The following is a 23,674-nucleotide window of genomic DNA, read 5'->3' as shown; positions in this document are numbered from 1 at the left end:
ATTTGTGTGAATTGTTGATCATTCGTTGTATGGGCATATCAACAAAGCAAACAGCCATTCGAATGATATGTAACGAGAACATCAAAAGTCCTAAAAGTGTTTTGGGTGGGGGTAGAGATGGGAATCAGGCCGTTGAGAACATTTTGCCTTTGAAGAATCTCAGGGAAGCATGACGGATCGTTGTCGGAAAATTTGTTAACGCGTGTATATCGTCGTGTTTTCTTTGAAAATTATTTATTTTGTTTTGTTGTTGTGTTTTTTGTTCGTTTTGCCCTGCCTGCCTGCCTGCCAGCCTTGCTGCAAACGAAATACGAAATAAATAATCGTCTATTTAGCAAATAAAAAAAAGTAATAAATACAAATGGCCAAAAATTTGGGAGAATTATAGCTGGATGAATTATTCATGTATGTGTGCTTGAAGATCGACATCAAAAACAACAACAATAGCAGCAACAGCAGCATCAGCCAACAGTTTTGAAGTGAACAAGAACTTGAAGATTTGTTTGGTAGGCAGAGAATACAACACCTCATAAATTCCAAAATTAGATATTGACAGTACAAATCGAGCATTCAACCATCTAACATAACAACAAATCCAAAAGCAACATAATATTTGAAAAAAAATGTAAAAAAAAAATCTTGTGAATTGTTTAGTAAAAATAGCCACAAAAAAAAAAAACAAAAACAATTGAAATGGATCGAATATGAAAGTGAAATAAATCAAGTGAAAACAATTCATCAATAAGCTAGAGATAAAAAAGAAATTAAAAGCTTTCAGTATCATATAAAGTTAATTTTGTATCACTAATTCCAAAAAAAAAATTGAGATAAAAAATAAATGTACATAAAAATTGTGGAAAACTACAAAAAGTATTAAAATCAAAGGCCATATCCCTATTCAATTAAATATTCCATATTGAAATATTGCAATTGCTATCGCATTGCATTTCATCGCCTCGCCTCACATCACAACGTAACGTACAACACTCTCTCACCTGCAACAGTTGTGTGGAGTCGAACACATCTCAATGATGGCCGAAAGATGGAAAAATGTGGTCTCGAAGCTGAAACAAGGGTATGTGTGTGAGTGTGTGTGAGTTCAAAAATGCTATTGTTTTTACATAGAAACAAAAAAGAGAAACAAACAGGAGAGAAACAAATAAACGAATAAACATTCAATAATATAACAATATTTTAAAAATTCAATTTCCAATCTTAATTGAAAAAATTTTAAAAATTCAATTTCCAATCTTAATTGAAAAAATTGTAATGAAATATTTAACAAACAAAAAAAAAATTATTTATTTAGACTTAAAAACTAAAAAAAAAACTTTGAGCTTTAAAGCATGAAGCGAATGCAATAAATTCTGTCAAGTCTAAAATTTTTCGAAAACAAGAAACTTTAACTTAAAATAATGCACAATAAAACATGCAAAAAGGTATCAAGTTCGGTCGGGCCGAATTGGATACCCTCCATCTCGTGGGTATATGTAAACCACTTTTCACCGCAATCCGGTGAAAATTGGATAACTTATGCACACAAATTCGGCATGGACATTCAGTGGTCTAATAAATATAAGTCACTGTTGAATGTTGTATTCTAAATTTCAACAAAATCGGGTAATATATTGGGTTGCCCAAAAAGTAATTGCGGATTTTTCATATAGTCGGCGTTGACAAATTTTTTCACAGCTTGTGACTCTGTAATTGCATTCTTTCTTCTGTCAGTAATCAGCTGTTACTTTTAGCTTGCTTTAGAAAAAAAGTGTAAAAAGTATATTTCATTAAAGTTCATTCTAAGTTTTATTAAAAATGCATTTATTTTCTTTTAAAAAATACGCAATTACTTTTTGGGCAATATAAAGATTTTACGGGCTTCAGACCCTTAATCGGCATATCGGTCTATATGACAGCTATATCCAAATACAGACCGATTCATATTTGAGACAGATGTCAGTAGACTTAAAACTACCAAATTTCAGCGAAATCGGCAGATCAGTCTATATGGTAGCTATATCTAAATATAGGCCGATCTGAACCATATTTGGGTGCAATATTGGGAGGCATAAAACTACCCACTGTTTCAAATTTCAGTGAAATCGGTTAAAAATAAAGCTTTTATGGCCTTCTGACCCCATATCGACCGATCGGTCCATATGCAGCTATATCTTAATATAGTCCGATCTGAACTATATTTGGGTCCTATGTTGGAAGGCGTAAAAATACTCACTTTTTAAAATTTCAGCGTAATCGGATAAAGAGTAAAGCTTTTATGGTCTTCAGACCCTATATCGGGAGATCGGTCTATATGGCAGCTATATCTAAATATAGTCCGATCTGTACCATATTTGGGCCCTATGTTGGGAGGCATAAAATAACCCATTGTTTTAAATTTCAGCGAAATCGGGTAATAAAAAAAGCTTTTATGGCCCTCAGACCCCTTATCGGGAGATCGGTCTTTATGGCAGCTATATCTAAATATAGTCCGATCTGTACCATATTTGGGTCGAAAGTTGAGAGGCTTAAATCTGCACACTATTCCAAAATTCAGCGAAATCGGTTAAAAACTAAAGCTTTTATGGCCTTCAGACCCGTTATCGGGAGATCGGTCTATATGGCAGCTATATCTAAATATAGTGCGATCTGTACCATATTTGGGACGTATGTTGAGAGGCTTAAAACTGCGCACAATTCTAAATTTCAGCGAAATCGGTGAAAAAATGAAGCTTTTATGGCTTTCAGACCCTTTATTTGCAGATCGGTCTATATGGCAGCTATATCTAAATATAGCCCGATCTGTACCATATTTGGGTCGGAAGTTGAGAGGCTTGAAACAGCGCGCAATTCCAAATTTCAGCGAAATCGGGTAATAAATAAAGCTTTTACGGGCTTCAGACCATTAATCGGGAGATCGGTCTATATGGTAGCTATATCTAAATATAATCCGATCTGGACCATATTTGGGCCCTTTATTGGAAGGCCTGAAGCTACTAACTGTTTCAAATTTCAGCGAAATCGGTTAAAAAATTAAGCTTTTATGGGCTTCAGACCCTTTATCGGGAGATCGGTCTTTATGGCAGCTATATCTATATATAGACCGATCTAATCCATATTTTGGTCAGATGTCGGGAGGCTTAAAATAACTTATTGTTTTAAATTTCAGCGAAGTCGGGTAATAAATAAAGCTTTTATGGGCTTCAGACCCTCTATCGGGAGATCGGTCTATATGGTAGCTATATCAAAATATAGTCCGATCTGAACCATATTTGGGTCAGTTGTCGAAAAGCCTTAAACTACTCACTGTTTCAAATTTCAGCAAAATCGAATGAAAAATGAAGTTTTTACGGGCATTGGATCCTTTATCGGAAAATCGGTCTATATAGCAGCTATATCCAAATATGGTCCGATTTGGCCCGTTCAAGAACTTAACTAGCGTACATTAAAAAGACGTATCTGTGCTAAATTTCAGCTGAATATCTCAATTTTTGAAGGCTCTAGAGTGATTACAACAGACGGACGGTCAGACACACGGACATCGTTAAATCGTCTTAGAATTTGACGACGATCCGAAATATATATGCTTTGTAGGGTCGGAAATTGATATTTCGATGTGTTGCAAACGGAATGACTAAATGAATATACCGCCTATCCTACGGTGGTGGGTATAAAAAGTAGATGCTAAAGTCTGCGCCATGATGGCCAGGGTATTTAGATTTTTTTTTTTTGGACTGCAGTATTATCTGTATCTTTCACTTCACAAATAGGGTACTAAATTTTTTGATATCTGAAGGAGGGGCGGACCCTCCCCCTTACCCTAATTTTCAGAAACGTCAGAACTCAGAGATGGGTAGTGCGATTTAAGCGAAATTTTGTGTGCTCTCATATAGAACCCTAAAAATAAAAATTTGGTATCCAAATATCGGATAGGGTACCTAGGGGGGCTGCCCCACCCTAAAACCTACCAAACATATACATTTAGACCAATCACAACAATATGGGACTCAAATGAAAGGTATTTAGGATAAGAAAACGTATCTGATATCCAATTGTCAAACCAAGAGCTAGGGGGACCACCCCAAGCTCCAAAACACCCCTAAATCAGACATATTTACAGACCATGGCAATATGGGATTCAAATGAAAGATATTTGCGAGTAGAATACGAATCTGATATCCAAATGTTGGACCACGTTTCTGGGGGTCCATGCCTTCCCCAAAACACCCCCCAAACAGGACTTATTTACTGACCATGCGAATATGGGGCTTAAATAAAAGGTATTTGAATGTAGAATACGAATCTGATATCCAAATATGGGACCAAGTGTTTGGGGGCCGCCTCTCACCAAAAACACCCCCCAAAGGGGACACATTTGCGACCATAGCAATATGGGGCTCAAATGAAAGGTCTTTGGGAGTAAAGCACGAATCTGATATCAATATTCGGGAAAAGTGTCTATGGGGCCACGCCACCCCCACAACACCATCCAAATGGAAAGTATTTTCTGACTATAGCAATATGAGGCTCAAATAAGAATCCGATATATATTTTCAAGGCCAACTCACTGAGTGGCCGCCCATCCCCCAAAACACCCACCAAGCAGGTCATGTTTGCCGACTATGGAAGTATGGGGCTCAAATTAAAGGTGTTTGGAAGTAAACCAAGTATCTGATATCAACATTAGGGGCCAACTGTCGAACGAACATCCCAGAACCATAACAACCCTCAACTAGAATGTATTTGCTCACCAAGACAATTTGGGTCGTAAAGAGAGTGGAACTAAATATTCATAGTTTTTAGGGCCAATACCCCAAACTGAACATATTTGCTGACTTTTGCAATAAGGATTTTAAATGAGATTAGAAAACGAATTTGGTATCCAATTTTGAGGGCAATGGCAATATGGGGTTCAAATAAATAATATATGAGAATAGAGCACGTTGCTGATATATTTTCCGGGCTTAGTGTTTGGGTGATCACCCCAATCCCCAAAACTCCTCTTAATCGGGCATATTTACCGACCATGTCAATGTGGAGCTTAAATGAAAGGTATTGGGGGGTAGAGCAAGAATTCATACTCATTTTCGGGACCAATTTTCTGGGGGTTAACCCCTTTCCCAAAATACCCCACAAACAGCAATTTTTTACTGACCTTCACAATATGGGGCTCAAAGAAAGGTATTTGGAAGTAGAATACGAATTTGATAAAACAAATTTAGGACCATGTATTTGGGGCATCACCCCTTTCCCAGAACACCCCCAAAGGGAAAACATTTTTCGACCGTGCCAATATGTGGCTCAAATGTAAAGAATTTGAGATTAGAAAACGAATTTGATAACCTATTTTGGGGCCATGTGGGGCCTCATCCTGTAAACTCTTCTTAAGCCAATGGCAATATGGGGTTTGAATAAATGGTATTTGGGAGAAGAGCATGATGCTGATATTTTTTCAGGACCAAGTATCTGGGGGACCACCTCTCCCCCAAAAACACCACTACATCAGACATCATGAGAATATCGGGCTGAAATGAAGTATTTTTAGAATGAAGTACATCTTACATCCAAATTTAAATTCGTAGATCAATAAAGATCATATGGGATTCACATAAAGGCACTTATATTGTTAAACTCTTAGTCAACTTAGCATGGTATTTCACTAAAAGATTTTCGAAAATAAATATTCCAAGGAAACTTTTGTTCCATATAAAGTAAAAGAAGGCGCAGCGGAGCGAGCCCGGGTCAGCTAGTAACCTGATAAAACTCAAATTGATTCAAGCATAATATCAAGAAATTGTTTTTTTTTTTTTATTTGTGAAAAAATAATTTTTCAAACACTTAAAAATCCTGCAATGCAATTTTGGGATTAAAAGTCTTGAACCGTTCTAACCTTAAGCATTTTTACTTGTTATTAAAACAATTAAACTCATTGTTTATCTATAAAAGGCAATTTTTTCATAAATATCAGATACCATAAGGTTCAATGCTGATGGATTCCTTAAATTTGACATTTCCATTGTGAAAGAAGTCTTTTACCCAATTGACCACATGTGCGGAAAATCCCAAAAAGAAACGACAAAGCGTACGTCTACATGCCATTTTGTAAACAAAATAACCAAATTCCAAATATATAAACTTTTGTGTGCGTGTGTGTGTGTGAGCGCAAATAAACGTAGGTATAAATCAAAATATTGCCATAAAAAATGCCAAGCGGTGGAGAGAAAAAAAAAAAACTAAAATTTTAATTGAATTTAATTATTGCCGGTCAGCCGGTGCCATCCTTTTGAATAAAAAACTGAAACAAATGCCAGCAGTGCCAGTAATAACAACAGCAGCAGCAGCGGCCCCCTTGAAATATTCCAAAGGCCTAGCCGGAATGGCCATGCTGGAAAATTGATTTTTGGCTTGCTTCCTTTGTATGTCGCGCTTCGACGAAACATCATTAAAAACGGCAAAAAACAAAACAATTTGGGCACATTTGTTTTATTTATTCATATGATTTGTGTTTTCGACGGTGCTTCCCCGGGCCCTCCCCTACACCACTGGCAATAATGATAGCAGCAACACCTAAGACTTTGCCGGCAACCATGAATGTCCACCACCCACCACCCTCCATGAATGCAATGTGGTGTGAATGCTTGATTTTCCCAGGCAGTCAGGGCAGCCAGCCAGTCAGCCGGCCGACCAGACTGTTCTCCTGCTCCATCAGCAGCCTGCACTGTCGTTGTCGCTGTCGCTGTCGTTTGGCTATTCGTCGCATCCCACCATCCTGTTTTTGTTGCCTCGCCATAAACTTAAACGTAAACAATAGCGTTCGTTGAATTTTGGCTTTTGTTATTATTCATTCCTTTAATGTGTTGGTGTTGTTGTGCATGTTGGTAATCGGCTATGGTGTTGTGATTGTTGTTTTCTTTGTTTTTTTTTTTGTTTATAGGTAACCATTTACATATAAAAATACTTATGAAAACATGCAATGCTATATAACAACAATGAACACAACAACAACTACAACAAATGCAACATCAATACCAACAAGTATCAGATCGAGGAAGTATGGTTTAATACCTCTACCAATGAAACAACATATGCCGCATATCACTCACACACATATGCTATATGTACATTAAGGGGGGTCATATGGGTTGAGAACAAAAAAAAAAAATGATTTAAAAATCCACTACTTGACAGAAAAGAGAGGTTTTACAAGGCATTATAACTTACAAATGTTACCAGCATTAGCAAATGCGAATTTGTCCATGGTAACTCCATAAAGGAACAGGGGTAAACTTCTCATCTCATATCAATGAGTGCTGTCCGATTTAAGTTTAAGCTCAATGATGGGGGGCCTCCTTTTTATAACGGAATCCAAATGGCATGCTGCACTACGACACTTCTTTGGGGAGAAGTTTTTACATGGCTGCCATACCATTTTTATACCCTTCTCCTCTTGACATTCTTAGTGGAATAAGCCATGTCCGCCCGTCTATCGAAAGCACGCTAACTTTCGAAGTTGTTAAGCTAGGTGCCTCAAAATTTGCATAAATCGATCGGTTGGGATTGTAAATGGGCCGAATTGGTCCATGTTTTGGTATAGCTGTCATATATACCGATCTCGGATCTTGACTTCTTAAGTTTCTAGAGGGCGTAATTATTATCCGATTTGCCTGAAATTTAGCATGAAGTATTGGATTGCCCAAAAAGTAATTGCGATTTTTTTAAAAGAAAGTAAATGCATTTTTAATAAAACTTAGAATGAACTTTAATCAAATATACTTTTTTTACACTTTTTTTTCTAAAGAAAGCTAAAAGTAGCAGCTGATAACTGACAAAAGAAAGAATGCAATTACAGAGTCACAAGCTGTGAAAAAATTTGTCAACGCCGACTATATGAAAAATCCGCAATTACTTTTTGGGCAACCCAATATTTTGGTTGAACTATGAAAAACTGTGCAAAGTATGGTTCAAATCGGTTCATAATCTCAAATAACTCCCATATAAACCGATTTGGGATCTTGACTTCTCGAGCCGCTAGGGGGCGCAATTATTGTCCGATTTGGCTGAAATTTTGAAGTATTTTGTTCTAACTTCTAATAACTGCACCAAGTGTGGCCTAAATCAGTTCACAACCTGATATAGCTCCAATATAAACCGATCTTAAGACTATACTTCTTGTGTCGCTAGAGGGAGAAATTTTTATCCGATTTGCCTGCCATTTTGCACAGTGAATTCCACATAGCATAGCAATTCCTTCCTTTGTTTGTCTATAAAGAGATATCGGTCAAAGAGCCAGCATTAGGAGGATATAACCACCGCTCTACATTTTTCTGATATTAACTGTGGGATTTGAACCCACGCTTTCGGCGTCATAGGTGGACATACTAAGCACGGAGACCACCGTGGCGCAAAGGGCCAAGTTGCAGAAAAATGTGGAAGAGCCTAACACAACTCACTGTCCTGAATTTCAGCAAAATCGGATAATAAATGCGCCATTTATGGGCCCAAAACCATAAATCGAGAGATCGGTCTATATGGCAGCTATATCCAAATCTTTTCCGATTTGGGCCAAATTGCAAAAAGATGTCAAGGGGCCTAACGCTACTCACTATCCCAAATGTTGGCGAAATCGGACAATAAATGCGGCTTTTATGGGCCGAAAACCTTAAATCGAGAGATCGGTCTATATGGCAGCTATATCCAAATCTGAACTGATCTGAGACAAATTGAAGAAGGAAGTCGAAGGGCGTAACACAACTTACTGTCCCGAATTTCAGCAAAATCGGATAATAAATGTGGTTTTTATGGGCCTAAGACCCTAAATAGGCGGATCGGGGTATATGGCAGCTATATCCAAATCTGGACCGATATGGGCCAAATTGAAGAAGGATGTCGAAGAGTCTAATACAACTTACTGTTCCAAATTTCAGCAAAATCGGATAATTAATGTGTTTTTTTTTGAGCCTAAGGCCCCAAATCGGCGGATCGGGGTACATGGGGGTTATATCAAGATATAATCCGATATAACCCATCTTCGAACTTAACCTGCTTATAGACAAAATAAGAATCTGTGTAAAGTTTCAGCTCAATATCTTTATTTTCAAAGACTCTTTTGCGATTTCAACAGACGGACGGACGGACAAACGGACGGACATTTCTAGATCGTCTTAGATTTTTACGCCTGTATCTTGATTGTTAAACAGAAATGCTAGAAATAATAGCTTTTATTAAGTCAATTGGACGTCGACACTATCGGCAGGTCTAAACAACAGAATGTACCAAATGTATGCAAAATCGGGAAATTAATATGCCATTCAAGTCTATCATCCATAGACTTTCAATCATGAGATCGGTCTATATGGGGTCTTAATTCAAATATGATCCAATTTGAACAATACTAGGCACTCATGTCTAGGAGCCTGACGCACTACGGCAAATGTCAGTGCAATCGGGTTGGTCTTGATGGGATTATATTTTCGACATAACTGTTGTGGGTGTATAAGTGGTGCATTTTTTAATGGATTTTGACGAAATGTTTTTCAGAACCTTTGTAGTTCAGTTAACACACGAATTGCTTAAATGTGGAAGATACGGTTTTTTTTTTGAATTGCAACAACCATACCAAGAATGGCCTAAATGTGTTACTACTAAATATCGTCTGAACAATTTGTCTTAAATGCTATAGGGTTTGCTCAGGCCGTCATTACGTTTTTAATACCCTACACCACTACTGTGGTACAGGGTATTATAACTTAGTGAATTAGTTTGTAACACCCAAAAGGGACAAAGATAGACCCATTGATAAGTATGCCGATAGATCCAGAATCACTTTCTGATTCGATTTAGCTATATCCGTCTGACTGTCTGTCCATCCGTCTGTCTGACTGTCTGTCCGTCTGTCTGTCTGTCTATCTGTCCGTCTGTCCGTCTGTTCATGTTAATTTGTGTACAAACTACAGATCGCAATTTTCATCCGATCGTCTTCAAATTTGGTATGGATATGTTTCTCGGCCAAGAGACAAAGCCAATTGAAAGTGGAAAAAAATCGGATCAGATTTGGATATAACTCCCATATATATGTTCGTCCGATTTGCAGTAATAATGCAATAAAAAGGTCATTTGTTAATCGATTCTCTCGAAATTCGGTAGGAAGGATTTTGTTATGACTGTCGATATTATTGGTGAATTTGATAGAAATCGGTTCAGATTTAGATATAGCTCTCATATATATAGGGAGCCCGATTTTCACTCCTAGAGCCATTGCAAGCGCATTTATTGATCAATCTTCCTAACATTTATTACAACACCTTCCTCGACGACTACCACTATATCTGAAAAGTTTGCTTAAAATCGGTTCTGATTTAGATATAGCTTCCATATATATGTTCGTCCGATTTGCAGTAATAATGCAACAAAAAGCTAATTTGTTAACCGATTCTCTGGAAATTCGGTAGGAAGGATTTTCTTATGACTCTCGACATTACTGGTCAATGTCATAGAAATCGGTTCAGATTTAGATATAGCTCTCATATATACATATATATATATATATATATATATATATATATATATATACAAAGTTTTGGGAAAATTGGTTAATAAATGCAACTGCAATGGTTCTAGGAGTGAAAATCGGGCTATATATATATATATATATATATATATATATATATATATATATATATATATATATATATATATATATATATATATATATATATATATATATATATATATATATATATATATATATATATATCGCCCGATTTTCACTCCTAGAACCATTGCAGTTGCATTTATTAACCAATTTTCCCAAAACTTTGTACAACACCTTACTCGACGACTTCCACATTATCTGAAAAGTTTGCTCGAAATCGGTTCAGAATTAGATATAGCTCCCATATATATGTTTGTCAGATTTTGGGCAATTTCCAATGATGTTGTCATTTGTCAACCGTAGTTATTGCAGTTTGAACATATTTGCTCGCCGAGGTTAATCAAAATTGGGTCAGAATTAGATATAGCTCCCACATTGTACTTATAGGGTAGGTGTAGGGTATTATACAGTCGGCACCGCCCGACTTTTGCCCTTCCTTACTGGTTTAATAGTTGTCCTACTTGTTCCTATTTTTTGCTAATAGTTGTCACTACCTTCTTCGCCAACCCACTCTAGTAAACTTGAAAATTGTTTTTAGTTCGTTTGTTTTGCTTATTTTGAAGTGCAAACATACCCACTTGAACCTCAATAAGTGATTTTTTTTTATATGCAATGTCGAAGAATCAACAACCCAGAAAAAAACCACTCAAAGAAAACCATCAGGTTTTTTTTTTAATATTCACAGAAAGCCAAATTGAAAGGGAAATATTTCTATTGAGTTTTGAAGTTATGTGGTCCAAATGTTTTTGCAAGAGCTTTAATTTGCACATGAAAATTGATAACTATTAAGAAAATAGCAATTGAAACCTAACAACTTAATTGAGCTTCAGCTCCTTTTTAGGTAGTTGAAATAGCCAACAATTTAAGGTTGATTAGTGGACAACATTGAAAAGTTTAGCGTTGAACAATACAAAATTTTTTTTCCAAAGCAAAACATTTTCATAAAATTGTGCTTTGAAATTTTGGCAAATTTACCCATGAACATTCCATTAAGGATAAGGGGCAAACTTCTCACATATCAATGAGTGCTGTCCCATCAAGGTGACCAAACCGAAAGTTTTCTATGGTTTTGAACGTTAAGAGGACAACAATGACTTTCACTGGTGCTCTTAACGGCCATATGTAACTCCCTGCCAGGCTCCTTAAGTTCTCTTTCGAGCCGAGGTTAACGATCGATTTTGCTATGGAAAGTGGTTTGGTGATGGTATAAAGAGTTTTAATATTTCATGCCAAAATTTCAAATCTTCATTTGAAAAAAAAATTTTTTTTTTGAACTTTATGAAAATTACCTCTCAACAACTTTAAGTACATCACAAAGTTTATACCCTGATTTAGACCGTAAATGAGAAAGTCTCAATGAATTTGGCTAAGCCAATGTATATAAGGGAGTGAATCTCCATAAAGTTCTAAGGCCATGTTCGTGCCGAAATAACAAAAACAAAAAAAAAGTAATTTTTTGTGGCTTTTTATCACTCGGTGATGATAATATCACCTTAACAGTGAATATCGTACGATGATGAAATCTGAGTTGTTGTCACATAAAAATGTCATTGCTAATAATGCCGCTGGTAACTGTTGGTGTGTCCGTCTGTGGTGTTTATGTGGTGTTTAGCAGCCTTTATTGTCGTTGCTGTGGTTGTTGCTGTTTAGTGTCCCCGTGATTTGGTCTATTCCAGACAAACGGGAAACTTCTCCTTTCAGCTCCTCTTCGTCGTCTAGTTCGATGTGCGTTTGGTTTGGCGTTTTGCTGTCGTAGTGTATGCAAATTCATTTAACAAATCGTTATTGCTAATTGCTGATAAGATTGTGGCATGGATTTTGTTTACACATGGAATGAAATCAAAAGCAAAAAAAAAAAAAAACGACATGAAAAAGGCAAAAAAAAAAAAAAAAATTGAAATAGATACAAACACATAAAATGGGAAAAAGCCACAGCTACAGATGGTGTTTATGGTGTTGCTTACACAGGTGATTAAGGCCATATCTACATATGACACCACCACCATCCCTGGTTTCATCCATACATCCACTCCTGATAAGAGACTCTTTTCCGAGTTCCCTTAATCGCATTAAATCAATAGCAATAGAAATTGTGGTCTACCAGACAATCCTTGATGGGCTGGTTGGCAACCATCCCCACCACCCCCACCATTCGTTCAGTTGGGGTTTTTATTTGGTAACCTATAATTTAGAAATTAAGATAACACTTTGCGTATGTGTTGGTCAATGTGTGTGTGTGCGTGTGGAAGTGAGAGAAAGTGTTTTTTCTTTGGCTGGACAGAAAGTGTCAAAGTCAATGAAATGAAGTTTCAAACAAAGCAAAATAGACAAACATTTTTAGCGAAGCTACTATTGAAGAAGTAAAAGGGTTCCAAATTCGGATCATACTTGGCAAGGATGTTGGAAGTCATAACTCATTTTTTTTAAAGTGAAATCTGGGGATCGTAAAGTCAAATCTAGGGATCAGTTTATATGGAGGCTATATCTGTTTATAGTCCGGCCGATACGGGACAAACTATGAGCACCACAAAGGCTGGAACTTTGAGGTCCAACTTGTGTGGTGTCCATCGTTATCACGGGAAGCTTTACTTTTGGTGCAGGCGTCCACAGGTTGCGGATGGTGGAAAGCTCCCTTTTTATGCGGAGTAGCTGCAAATGCGGCCGCGGGCAGTCAGCGATTTTCGAGAGTAGAGTTTCAGTGAGGAGTCAGGTGGCACTGGCTCTTAATTAGATACTGAGTGCCAATGTTACTCGAGATGACAAGGCGAGTTATTGGCGCCTTCAAATAACCAATGGCCAACATTAGCGTCTGTTCCCGGGTTAGTGGCGGCTGGAGGCGAGCTTCGGATCTTGGAGCAAGCGGCTAGCCACAACGAGGGATACATGTGCAATCCCACAAAACCCATGCGGTTGGGGCGCCGGGCCTGTAACCTGCCTCCGGAAAACTATGAGAACTACTATGAGAAACAAAGGAATAGTAAAAACGGACCCCCCCCCAACGTTGACGACCTAGGCAAACGAAAAAAGGACAATGATTTGCGGATCTGCACCTGGAATTTCCGCAGTCTCTATACAGAAGGTGCAGTATACGCGCTGGCGAATGTATTAGAGAAGTATTGGTTGCCCAAAAAGTAAATGCGGATTTTTTAAAAGAAAGTAAATGCATTTTTAATAAAACTAAGAATGAACTTTAATCAAATATACTTTTTTTACACTTTTTTTCTAAAGCAAGCTAAAAGTAACAGCTGATAACTGACAGAAGAAAGAATACAATTACAGAGTTACAAGCTGTGAAAAAATTTGTCAGCGCCGACTATATGAAAAATCCGCAATTACTTTTTGGGCAACCCAATACAAGGCAGATATAACCGCCTTACAGGAAGAGCGATGGACTGGAAATGGCGTCAATACAACACCAAACGGTGACGAACGGTACTCTAGCTGCCATAACACGAGGCATGCATTTTGCTGTGGATTTGTGGTTAGTCGGAGACTGAAACACCTTGTCTCCAGCTTTACTCCGGTGGATGAGAGGCTAGCCACAATCCGCATAAAAGCCAAATTCTTTAACATCAGCCTTATTTGTGCCCATGATCCGACAATGAACAAAGACGAGCAGACCAAGGATATTTTCTACGAACGCTTAGAGGGAGAATATGACCGCTGCCCCGCCCTTGATATTGAAATCGTTCTGGGAGACTTTAATGCGAAGATAGGGAAGGAAGACATTTTTGGTCCAACAGTTGGAAAGTTTAGCCTCCACCAAATAACGTCCAGTAATGGGTTAAGGCTGATAGATTTCGCCGCGACAAAAAATATGGTAGTTAGTAGCACCAGAGTTCAACATATAAATATTCACAAAGCCACATGGCTATCACCCGATCAAAGCATGAGAAACCAAATTGATCACGTTGTGATAGATGGAAGGCATTCATCCAGCGTGTTAGATGTACGATCTATCCGTGGAGCGAATATAGATTCGGATCATTACTTTGTGGCAGCAAAGCTTCGCACCCGTTTGAACATAGCGAGGAAAGTACGATCTGACACTGCACGGAAGCTGGACATTGAAAAGCTGCAGACACAACAAATGGCAGCGGCATACTCCACTCCACTGACCCAACTGCTTGATGAAAGCACTCCTTGTTCCGTTGATATAATGGCGCAGTGGCAAACTATTGCCCACTCCATGGAAAATGCCACGAAATCCGTTCTTGAGTACCGGAAGCCTCCTCGAAGAAACCCATGGTTCGACCAAGAGTGTCGAGATGCTACTGAAGCCAAGAATGCGACATATAGAGCAACCCTGCAATCAGTGGCAACGCGCCAGATGAAGGAGAGGTATCGGGAGAAAAGGAGAGAGGAAAAACGTCTATTCCGCAGAAAGAAAAAGAAAATGGAAAGAAGTGAGTGTAAGCGAATTGAGATCTACAGGAGTCAGAATGAAGTCCCGAAATTCTACCAAAGAATTAAACATCAAACCGATGTCTTTGTTGCAGGCACATCCTCCTGCAGAGACGAAAAAGGAAATCTGGTAGCTGACACAGATAACATGCTGAGGATATGGAAAGAACATATCACCCAACTGCTAGTGTCCGACGTTGGCGGCGAAGAGGATACCGCAGAATGGTATAGAATGGTCACCTCCTAGTCAGAATGAGGTCCAAGTAGCAGTGACCCGACTAAAGCATAACAAGGCAGCAGGAGCCGACGGGTTACCCGCTGAACTATTTAAGACCGGAGGCGACACGGTGATAAGATCAGCTTATCTGCGCAATCTGGCTAGAAGAATGCATACCCCGATGATTGGAACCTCAGCATTCTATGTCCCGTAAGATCATGTGGTGGGAGACACCTCAAAACTTGGTGTCAGAGATTTTAAAATGAGCGCAGAAGATCGAGGCGTTTGGAACGCTATTCTACGTTCGGCTAGTGGAGCAAATATTCTGTCATAGCCAATTAAAAGGAAAAGGAAGCTTTACGCGTTCGACCGCTATCGTGATTTCGGCAGACGGACAGCATGTCGAGACTATCCAGTTTATATATACTTTGTAAGGTGTTATAAGTGGAGTGACTAGATAAGTATATCCCCATTCTTTGGTGGTGGGTACAAAACCATCATGAAGAATGACATACAAATATTCGTTTAAAAGTTACAACTCTACAAAATGTAGCCATGAAGAAACGAAATTAATCAAAGATGTTGTTGGTCAATATACTTTTTACCAAAAACCTATAAAAAAGAAGAATTTTACATCAAATTTAACTGTAGTTGGCCTGGGAGAAGAGTTTCTTAGGGGTTCTATACAACCTAAATATGTCAGTGACATTCTTTGTCAATTAGTGGTGTCAATTCTTTGCTTTCTTAAAATTGCCAGAACTCATGGCCCGAAATCTTCAACTTTCCATCACCCTACCTACATTCCCTTGCCTTTTTTGTTGTTTTTTTCCTTTTCGAATGTTGCTCTCAATGTCTTTGGCAATTGAGACTTCAATATTATTTTGTATTCCAAACCATCAACGAGAGGAGGACATGCCAAAAAGGAAAACAATCAAACAGCATTTTTACACGCAAAAAAAAGAAAAAAACTAACCAAAAAAATGTTGGGGAAATTTGGTTGAAGATAACCAACTGTCCCAGCCTTTCCACCACTAACCAACCCGCTCCCAGCCCAAAACCCGCCAAAGCCAAAACCATTGTCATAATAGATAACACCGAGCTAAAAGCATTGAAAGGAAACACACAACAGATTGAAGTTATCGCCTAATAACTCTGTGCCTCTAACAAACTATGCCATCCCACAAAATGGCTAAATGGGAAAATCCTAAAAGCCTAAATGTGTTGTTGTATCTGAGTGTGATTTTCATTACACAATTTGCCTTTTCCCCATGCAGAGTGTCATTGGAGCGGACCTTTTCGACAAGAAGTTCAAATTTTGCCAAATTTGCCAAAAATGCCTTGGTTGCTACTCAATGCCTTTACCATAAAGTGTGTCTTTCGTTTCGTTTTTTCTTTCTCATTACAAAATTATGACCTCATTAATTAACCTGGCTTAATTGTGTCTTACTTACCTTCTTCTTCTTCTTTTCCATATTCTTTTACAGTTTGGCATTAAAAAATGCGGAAGACAATGCGCCCACAAAACGTGATCCGGGTAGCTCGGATTTACTACTCGAAGGAGAACAGTAAGTTGTGCATTTTATTTTCTGATGAGATTTGTTTTTGTCTTTGATTAAGAATTTAATTAATATTGAATAATTTTACTTACCTACCTGCAGGCCTTCGCTGGAAGAAATTCGTAGTTGGGGCAATAGTTTTGAGAAACTCATGAAAAGTACAAGTAAGTAGGACCACGCTTTGTTTTTAATTTTGTTAGAAAAAAGGGAATAGTCAGAAAGTTTGTCTTAAGGCTGCTATGTAAATATTGAGTTGCCCAAAAAGTAATTGCGGATTTTTCATATAGTCGGTGTTGACAAATTTTTTCACAGCTTGTGACTCTGTAATTGCATTCTTTTTTCTGTCAGTTATCAGCTGTTACTTTTAGCTTGCTTTAGAAAAAAAGTGTAAAAAAATATATTTGATCAAAGTTCATTCTAAGTTTTATTAAAAATGCATTTACTTTCTTTTAAAAAATCCGCAATTACTTTTTGGGCAACCCAATAGTTTTGATTACTCTTAAAATAGTCAGATTTTGTTTAAATTTCATATTTCCCATATTTAGAAAAAAATTTTAATGAACATTTTTCTTAAAATAAAATTTCAATCAAATTAGCTATTCATTTTTTTTCTCTAAATTTAAAGTAAAAGTTTTGGTAAAATTTTTTAATAGAAAAAATTTATTGAAATCGGGCAGCAGATCGGGCTATATGGCAGCTATATCAAAATATAGTCTGATCTGAACCATATTTGGGTCCTATGTTAGGAGGCCTCAAACTACTCACTGCTTCAAATTTTAGTGAAATCGGTGAAAAAAAAAAATAAAGTATTTATGGGCTTCAGACCCTTTATCGGGAGATCGCTATATATGGCAGCTATATTTAAATATAGTTCGATCTAAACTATACTTGGGCAAGATAACAGTAGACTTAAAATAACTTACTGTTTCAAATTTCAGCGAAATCGGGTTATAAATAAAGCTTTTATGGCCTTCAGACCTTTTATCGGGAGATCGGTCTATATGGTAGCTGTATCTAAATATAGTCCAATCTAAACCATATTTGAGTCAGTTGTCTGGAGGCTTAAGATAACTCACTCTTCCAAATTTCAGCGAAATCGGGTAATAAATAAAGCTTTTATGGCCTTCAGACTCTTTATCGGGAGATCGGTCTATATGGTAGCTATATCTTAATATAGTCCAGTCTGAACCATACTTGAGTCAGTTGTCGGGAGGCCTAAAATAACTCACTGTTGCATATTTCAGCGAAATCGGGTGATAAATAAAGCTTTTATGGCCTTCAGACCCTTTATCGGGAGATCGGTCTATATGGTAGCTATATCCAAATATGGTCCAAATTGGCCCGATTAAGAACTTAACCAGCGTGCATCAATAAGACGTATCTGTGCCATATTTCAGCTCAGTATCCCAATTTTTGAAGCCTGTAGGGTGATTACAACAGACGGACGGACACACGTTAAATCATCTTAGAATTTTATGACGATCCCAAATATATATACTTTGTAGGGTCGGAAAGTGATATTTCGAAGTGTTGCGAACGGAATGACTAAATGAATATACCCCCTATCCTACGGTGGTGGGTATAAAAATATGTCTTAAGAGAACATGTTTGGTAATCTTGTCTTTAGGGAAATTTAATGGAAATTTATGTCTTATTAAATATGGATAAGTTTTCTCTTTCTGATTTCAAATGGAAAACGTCCAAAGAACTGGAGGCTGGGATTCACAGGGTATAGTGTATTTTTCGTTGGTGGACAATAATGTTTCTGCATAGCGTACATAATTAGTAAATAATGATTTAATTATTTTATAGAATATTATACCCTCCACCATAGGATGGGGGTATACCAATTTCGCCATTCTGTTTGTAATAGCTCGAAATATGTGTCTGAGACCCCATTAAGTATATATATTCTTGATCGTCATGTCATTTTAAGTCGATCTAGCCATGTCCGCCGTCCGTCTGTCTGTCCATCCGTCTGTCCTTTCGTCTGTCCGTCTGTCCGTCCGTCCGTCTGTCCGTTCGTCTGGCCGTCTGTCTGTCCGTTAGTCTGCCCGTCCGCCCGTCCGTCCGTCCCTTCGTCTGGCCGTCCGTCTGTCCATCTGTCCGTCATCTTTCCGTCCGTCTGCTCGTCTGTCTGTCCGTTAGTCTGCCCGTCTGTTCGTCCGTCCGTCTGTCCGTTCGTCTGTCCGTTCGTCTGTCCGTTCGTCTGTCCGTTCGTCTGTCCGTCCGTCTGTCCGTCCGTCCGTCCGTCCGTCTGTCCGTCCGTCTGTCCGTCCGTCTGTCCGTCCGTCTGTCCGTCCGTCTGTCCGTCCGTCTGTCCGTCCGTCTGTCCGTCCGTCTGTCCGTCTGTCCGTCCGTCCGTCTGTCCGTCCGTCTGTCCGTCCGTCTGTCCGTCCGTCTGTCCGTCCGTCTGTCCGTCCGTCTGTCCGTCCGTCTGTCCGTCCGTCTGTCCGTCCGTCTGTCCGTCCGTCTGTCCGTCCGTCTGTCCGTCCGTCTGTCCGTCCGTCTGTCCGTCCGTCTGTCCGTCCGTCTGTCCGTCCGTCTGTCCGTCCGTCTGTCCGTCCGTCTGTCCGTCCGTCCGTCTGTCCGTCCGTCTGTCCCTTCGTCTGTCCGTCCGTCCGTCCGTCTGTCCCTTCGTCTGGCCGTCCGTCTGTCCGCCCGTCCGTCATCTGTCTGTCTGTCGAAAGCACGCTAACTTTCGAAGGAGTAAAGCTAGGCGCTTGAAATTTAGCGAAAGTATTTTTTATTAGTATAAATCGGTTGGGATTGAAAATGGGCCAAATCTGTCCATGTTTTGATATAGCTGCCATATAAACCGATATTAGGTTTTGAGGGCGCAACTTTCGTCGGATTTGTCAGAAATTTTGAACGTGGTGTTGTGGTATCACTTCCAATAACTGCGCTAAGTATGATTCAAATCGGTCCATAACCTGATATAGCTGCCATATAAACCGATCTTGGGTCTTGACTTCTTGAGCCTCTAGAGGGCGAAATTTTCGTCCGTTTTGACTGTAATTTTGCACGTGGTGTTTTGGTATGGGAGGCCACCGTAGCGCAGAGGTTAGCATGTCCTGGAGAGACCATCAGAAAAAATTTTCAGCGGCGACTTTCCCCTCCTAATGCTGGCAACATTTGTGAGGTACTGTGCCATGTAAAACTTCTTCTCTCCAAAGAGACTCGGCTGTAAAAAGGAGACCCTTTATCATTGAGCTTAAACTTGAGTCGGTCTGCACTCATTGATAGGTGAAGAGTTTGCCCCTGTTCCTTAGTGGAATGTTCATGGGCAAATTTTTTTTATTTGGTGTTTTGGTATCATTTCCTACAACTGTGTTAAGTATGATTCAAATTGGTTTATAATCTGGTAAAGCTTTCATATAAACCGATCTTATTTCTTGAATTCTTGAGCCAATAGAGCGCCCAATTCTAATCCGATTTGGCTGAAATTTTGCATGAGGTGTTTTGTTATGACTTCCACTAACTGTGCTAAGTATGGCGCAAATCGGTCCATAACCTGATATAGCTGCCATATAAGCCGATCTGGGATCTTGACTTCTTGAGCCTTAAGAGGGCGGAATTCTCATCCAAATTGGCAGGAATTTTCTAAAACGGCTTCTCTCATGACCTTCAACATACGTGTCTAATATGGTCGAAATCGATCAATAGCGTGATACAGCTCCCATGTAAACCTATCTCCGGATTTTGCTTCTTGAACCCCTACAAATCGGTACATAACCTGATATAGCTGACATGTAAACCGACCTGGGATCTTGATTTCTTGAGCCTCTAGAGGGTGCAATTCTCATTCTCATATTCATGGGCAAAATTTTTTATTTGGTGTTTTGATATCATTTCCAACAACTGAGGTACGTATGATTCAAATCGGTTCATAATCTTGTATAGCTGTCATATATACCGAACTTGGATCTTGACTTCTGGAGCCTCTAGAGGGCGCAATTCTCATTCGATTTGGCTGAAATTTTGTATGAGGTGTTTTGTTATGACTTTCATTAAGTATGCTTAGTATGGCGCAAATCGGTACATAACCTGATATAGCTGCCATATAAACCGATCTGGAATCTTGACTTCTTGAGCCTCTAGAGGGTGCAATTCTCATCCCATTTGGTAGAAATTTTCTAAAACGGCTTCTCTCATGACCTTCAACATACGTGTCTAATATGGCGTGAATCGATCTATAGCCTGATACAGCTTCCATATAAACCTATCTCCCGATTATGCTTCTTGAACCCCTACAAATCGGTACATAACCTGTTATAGCTGCCGTATAATCCGATCTGGGATGTTGACTTCTTGAGCCTCTAGAGGGCGCAATTCTCATCCGATTTGGCAGAAACACATGTATGTTGAAGGTAATGAGAGAAGCCGTTGTTCTCTCATGACCTTCAACATATGTGTCTAATATGGTGTGAATCGACCTATCTCCCGATTTTGCTTCTTGAGCCCCGTACAAGGCGCAATTCTTATCCGATGAACTGAAATATTACACAGTGACTTCTACGATGTTCAGCAATCATTTATGGTCCGAATCGAACTATAACTAGATATAGCTCCAATAGCATAACAGTTTTTATTCAATATTCTTTGTTTGCCATGGTGGAGGTTAAGATTCGGCCCAGCCGAACTTAGCATGCTCTTATTTTTTTTTGTATTCAACATTTTTTTGCTTAAATTTGGAATTTAATAATAATTTTTTTGCTTCTTTCAGGTGGTCGCAAAGTGTTTCGTGATTTCTTGCGCAGTGAGTTTAGTGAAGAGAATATCCTTTTCTGGCTGGCCTGTGAGGATTTGAAAAAGGAGATGAATGCCGATGCCATTGAAGAGAAGGCGCGACTAATCTATGAGGATTATATATCGATATTGTCACCCCGCGAAGTCTCGCTGGATGCGAGGGTGAGGGATATTGTCAATAAGAATATGGTGGAACCCACACCGAACACATTCGATGAGGCTCAAATACAAATCTACACACTAATGCTCAGAGACTCATATCCCAGGTGAGTGAAAACCATTGAAATCGAAAGCAAAGACATAATGGGCAACTTCTCTTCCTAAAGGTTCATCAACTCCCCAAAATACAAAACATTGGCTCAAATTCAGGATGGCATGTCCACTTCCGGCTCAGCAGCGGACAGTCCTACCTAAATGTGGCCTTCAGCTGTTTAAGAGCCCATGGCTTCATATAGCAAGCACTGTAGAAACAAGTATTTAGGTTGTTGCTGCTTAGAATCGTTGAACTGGCATAAAGAGGGAGATTTTGTTTATAAGTTTTTCTTTTCTGCGTAATTTTTGAATAGACAGACCAACAACAACAAACTAAACCACATGTAGCAAGTGATGACGACGAGGATGATGACGAAAACTATTTGAAAACAAAAAAAAAATTTAGGTAAAATGTTTTGTTAGCAAAGCAATGTAATCGATTTACATAAAGAAAAACCAAAACCCAATGAAAAACAAAAGAAGTGGAAAGAAATGCACAATATAGCAATATTTATGTAAAATCTTTTTCTATTTACAAACCAAAGTGTAAACCATACCAAAAAAAAACCAAAGCAAAGAAAAACCAAACTAAACTAAAAACAAATTGTATTCCTCCTTTCGATTTTTTTCGATTTCTGCGATACATATTTTAGGCGCAACAATCGTATTTATGCATTTTAAATGTTAAGCAAACAAGCTCTTGATGCAGTTTCAATAAGAAGTAGCAGCAGAAGAGCAAAGAGTTAGAATAACAAAGTGAAAAACCAACACAAATCTTTTTTATTACCAACCAACAAAAAAAAACTGCTTACAAGTCTTAAACATTACCAAAACCCAAAAAAAAGAAAATCATTTAATCTTTTTTTTTATTTTTTAAATTTTCTATTGTTACACTAAGTTGATTGTTTTTCCTCTATTTTTCGTTTATTATATAAATAAACGGGTTTTTTTTATGAAATAAATAAATTCTAGTCAAAGTTTAATAAATTAATGTTGTTGTAGTTGTTGACCATACAAACAACAACAACAACTACAATACTAAGTAAGAGAATAAAGCAAACAGCAAGAAAATGAGAGATATGAATTAAAAACAAATCAATCGAACGATCGAGCATTATTTTTTTTTTGTAAAGCAAAAATGGAAAAAAACCAAACAAATTAAATAATAATAAAATCCATGCAAAATCCCATTAAATTAACAACACACACACACACACACATACACACATTTACTATATAAACATCCAAACAAAATCCAATTTAAATATAATTTTTAATATTTAGTCTTAGCAAATCAATGGTAAATCCATCACAATTGAAAACCAAACCAAAAAAAAAAAATCATAACATTAAATCAACTAAAAAAAAAACGTAAAATAAAACGAAATACACACACACACACAAGCGTATTTAGTTTATAAGATTTCTCATAAAAAATCCTTTAAATAAATTAATTAAGTACATTTATTTATCTCAATGAACAATGCCGAAAACAAAGCAAATCTAAAAAGAGGAAATATTGAAGAATCCAAAAAAACGATCTTTTAAATAAAAAAAACTGTTTTAAGTTTAAATAACAATAATGAGTCTTTTTTTATTTAATTTATTTCAATTTTTAAATTTTTAATTTTTCTACCCAGTGGACAGTGTTTTTTGATCAGAGCTTCAAATCAAATTTCAAATTTTCATAGAAATAGGCGATACGAAATCTAGGCTAACAATGAAGGTCATATACCGAATCACATGTCGCTCAGTGGGAGAAAAAAACTAGCAGAAACCAGTAAGGAAAGAAAAAAGTCGGGCAGTGCCGATTACACCTACCCTATAGCAAGTGGGAGCTATGTCTAATGC

The 23,674-nt window shown here is 38.0% G+C and overlaps 1 protein-coding gene across 2 annotated transcripts in view; it reads left to right on the top strand.

The window, feature by feature from the left end:
* The window catches only part of LOC106094516 (regulator of G-protein signaling 17), a 123,576-nt gene extending 100,170 nt beyond the window's left edge, over positions 1–23,406 (top strand). For both annotated transcript variants that reach the window (XM_059368951.1, XM_059368952.1), the window contains exons 5-8: positions 16,751–16,831; positions 16,925–16,986; positions 21,549–21,837; positions 21,898–23,406. In XM_059368951.1, coding sequence (XP_059224934.1) covers positions 16,751–16,831; positions 16,925–16,986; positions 21,549–21,837; positions 21,898–21,985 — 520 coding nt within the window. In that variant the 3' untranslated portion in view covers positions 21,986–23,406. The remainder of the gene's footprint in view (positions 1–16,750; positions 16,832–16,924; positions 16,987–21,548; positions 21,838–21,897) is intronic.
* The last annotated feature ends 268 nt before the right edge of the window (positions 23,407–23,674 follow it).

This window comes from Stomoxys calcitrans, chromosome 5, assembly GCF_963082655.1.
Source record: "Stomoxys calcitrans chromosome 5, idStoCalc2.1, whole genome shotgun sequence".
NCBI classification, from domain to species: Eukaryota; Metazoa; Arthropoda; class Insecta; order Diptera; family Muscidae; genus Stomoxys; species Stomoxys calcitrans.
This window is presented reverse-complemented; position numbering and strand designations above follow the sequence as displayed.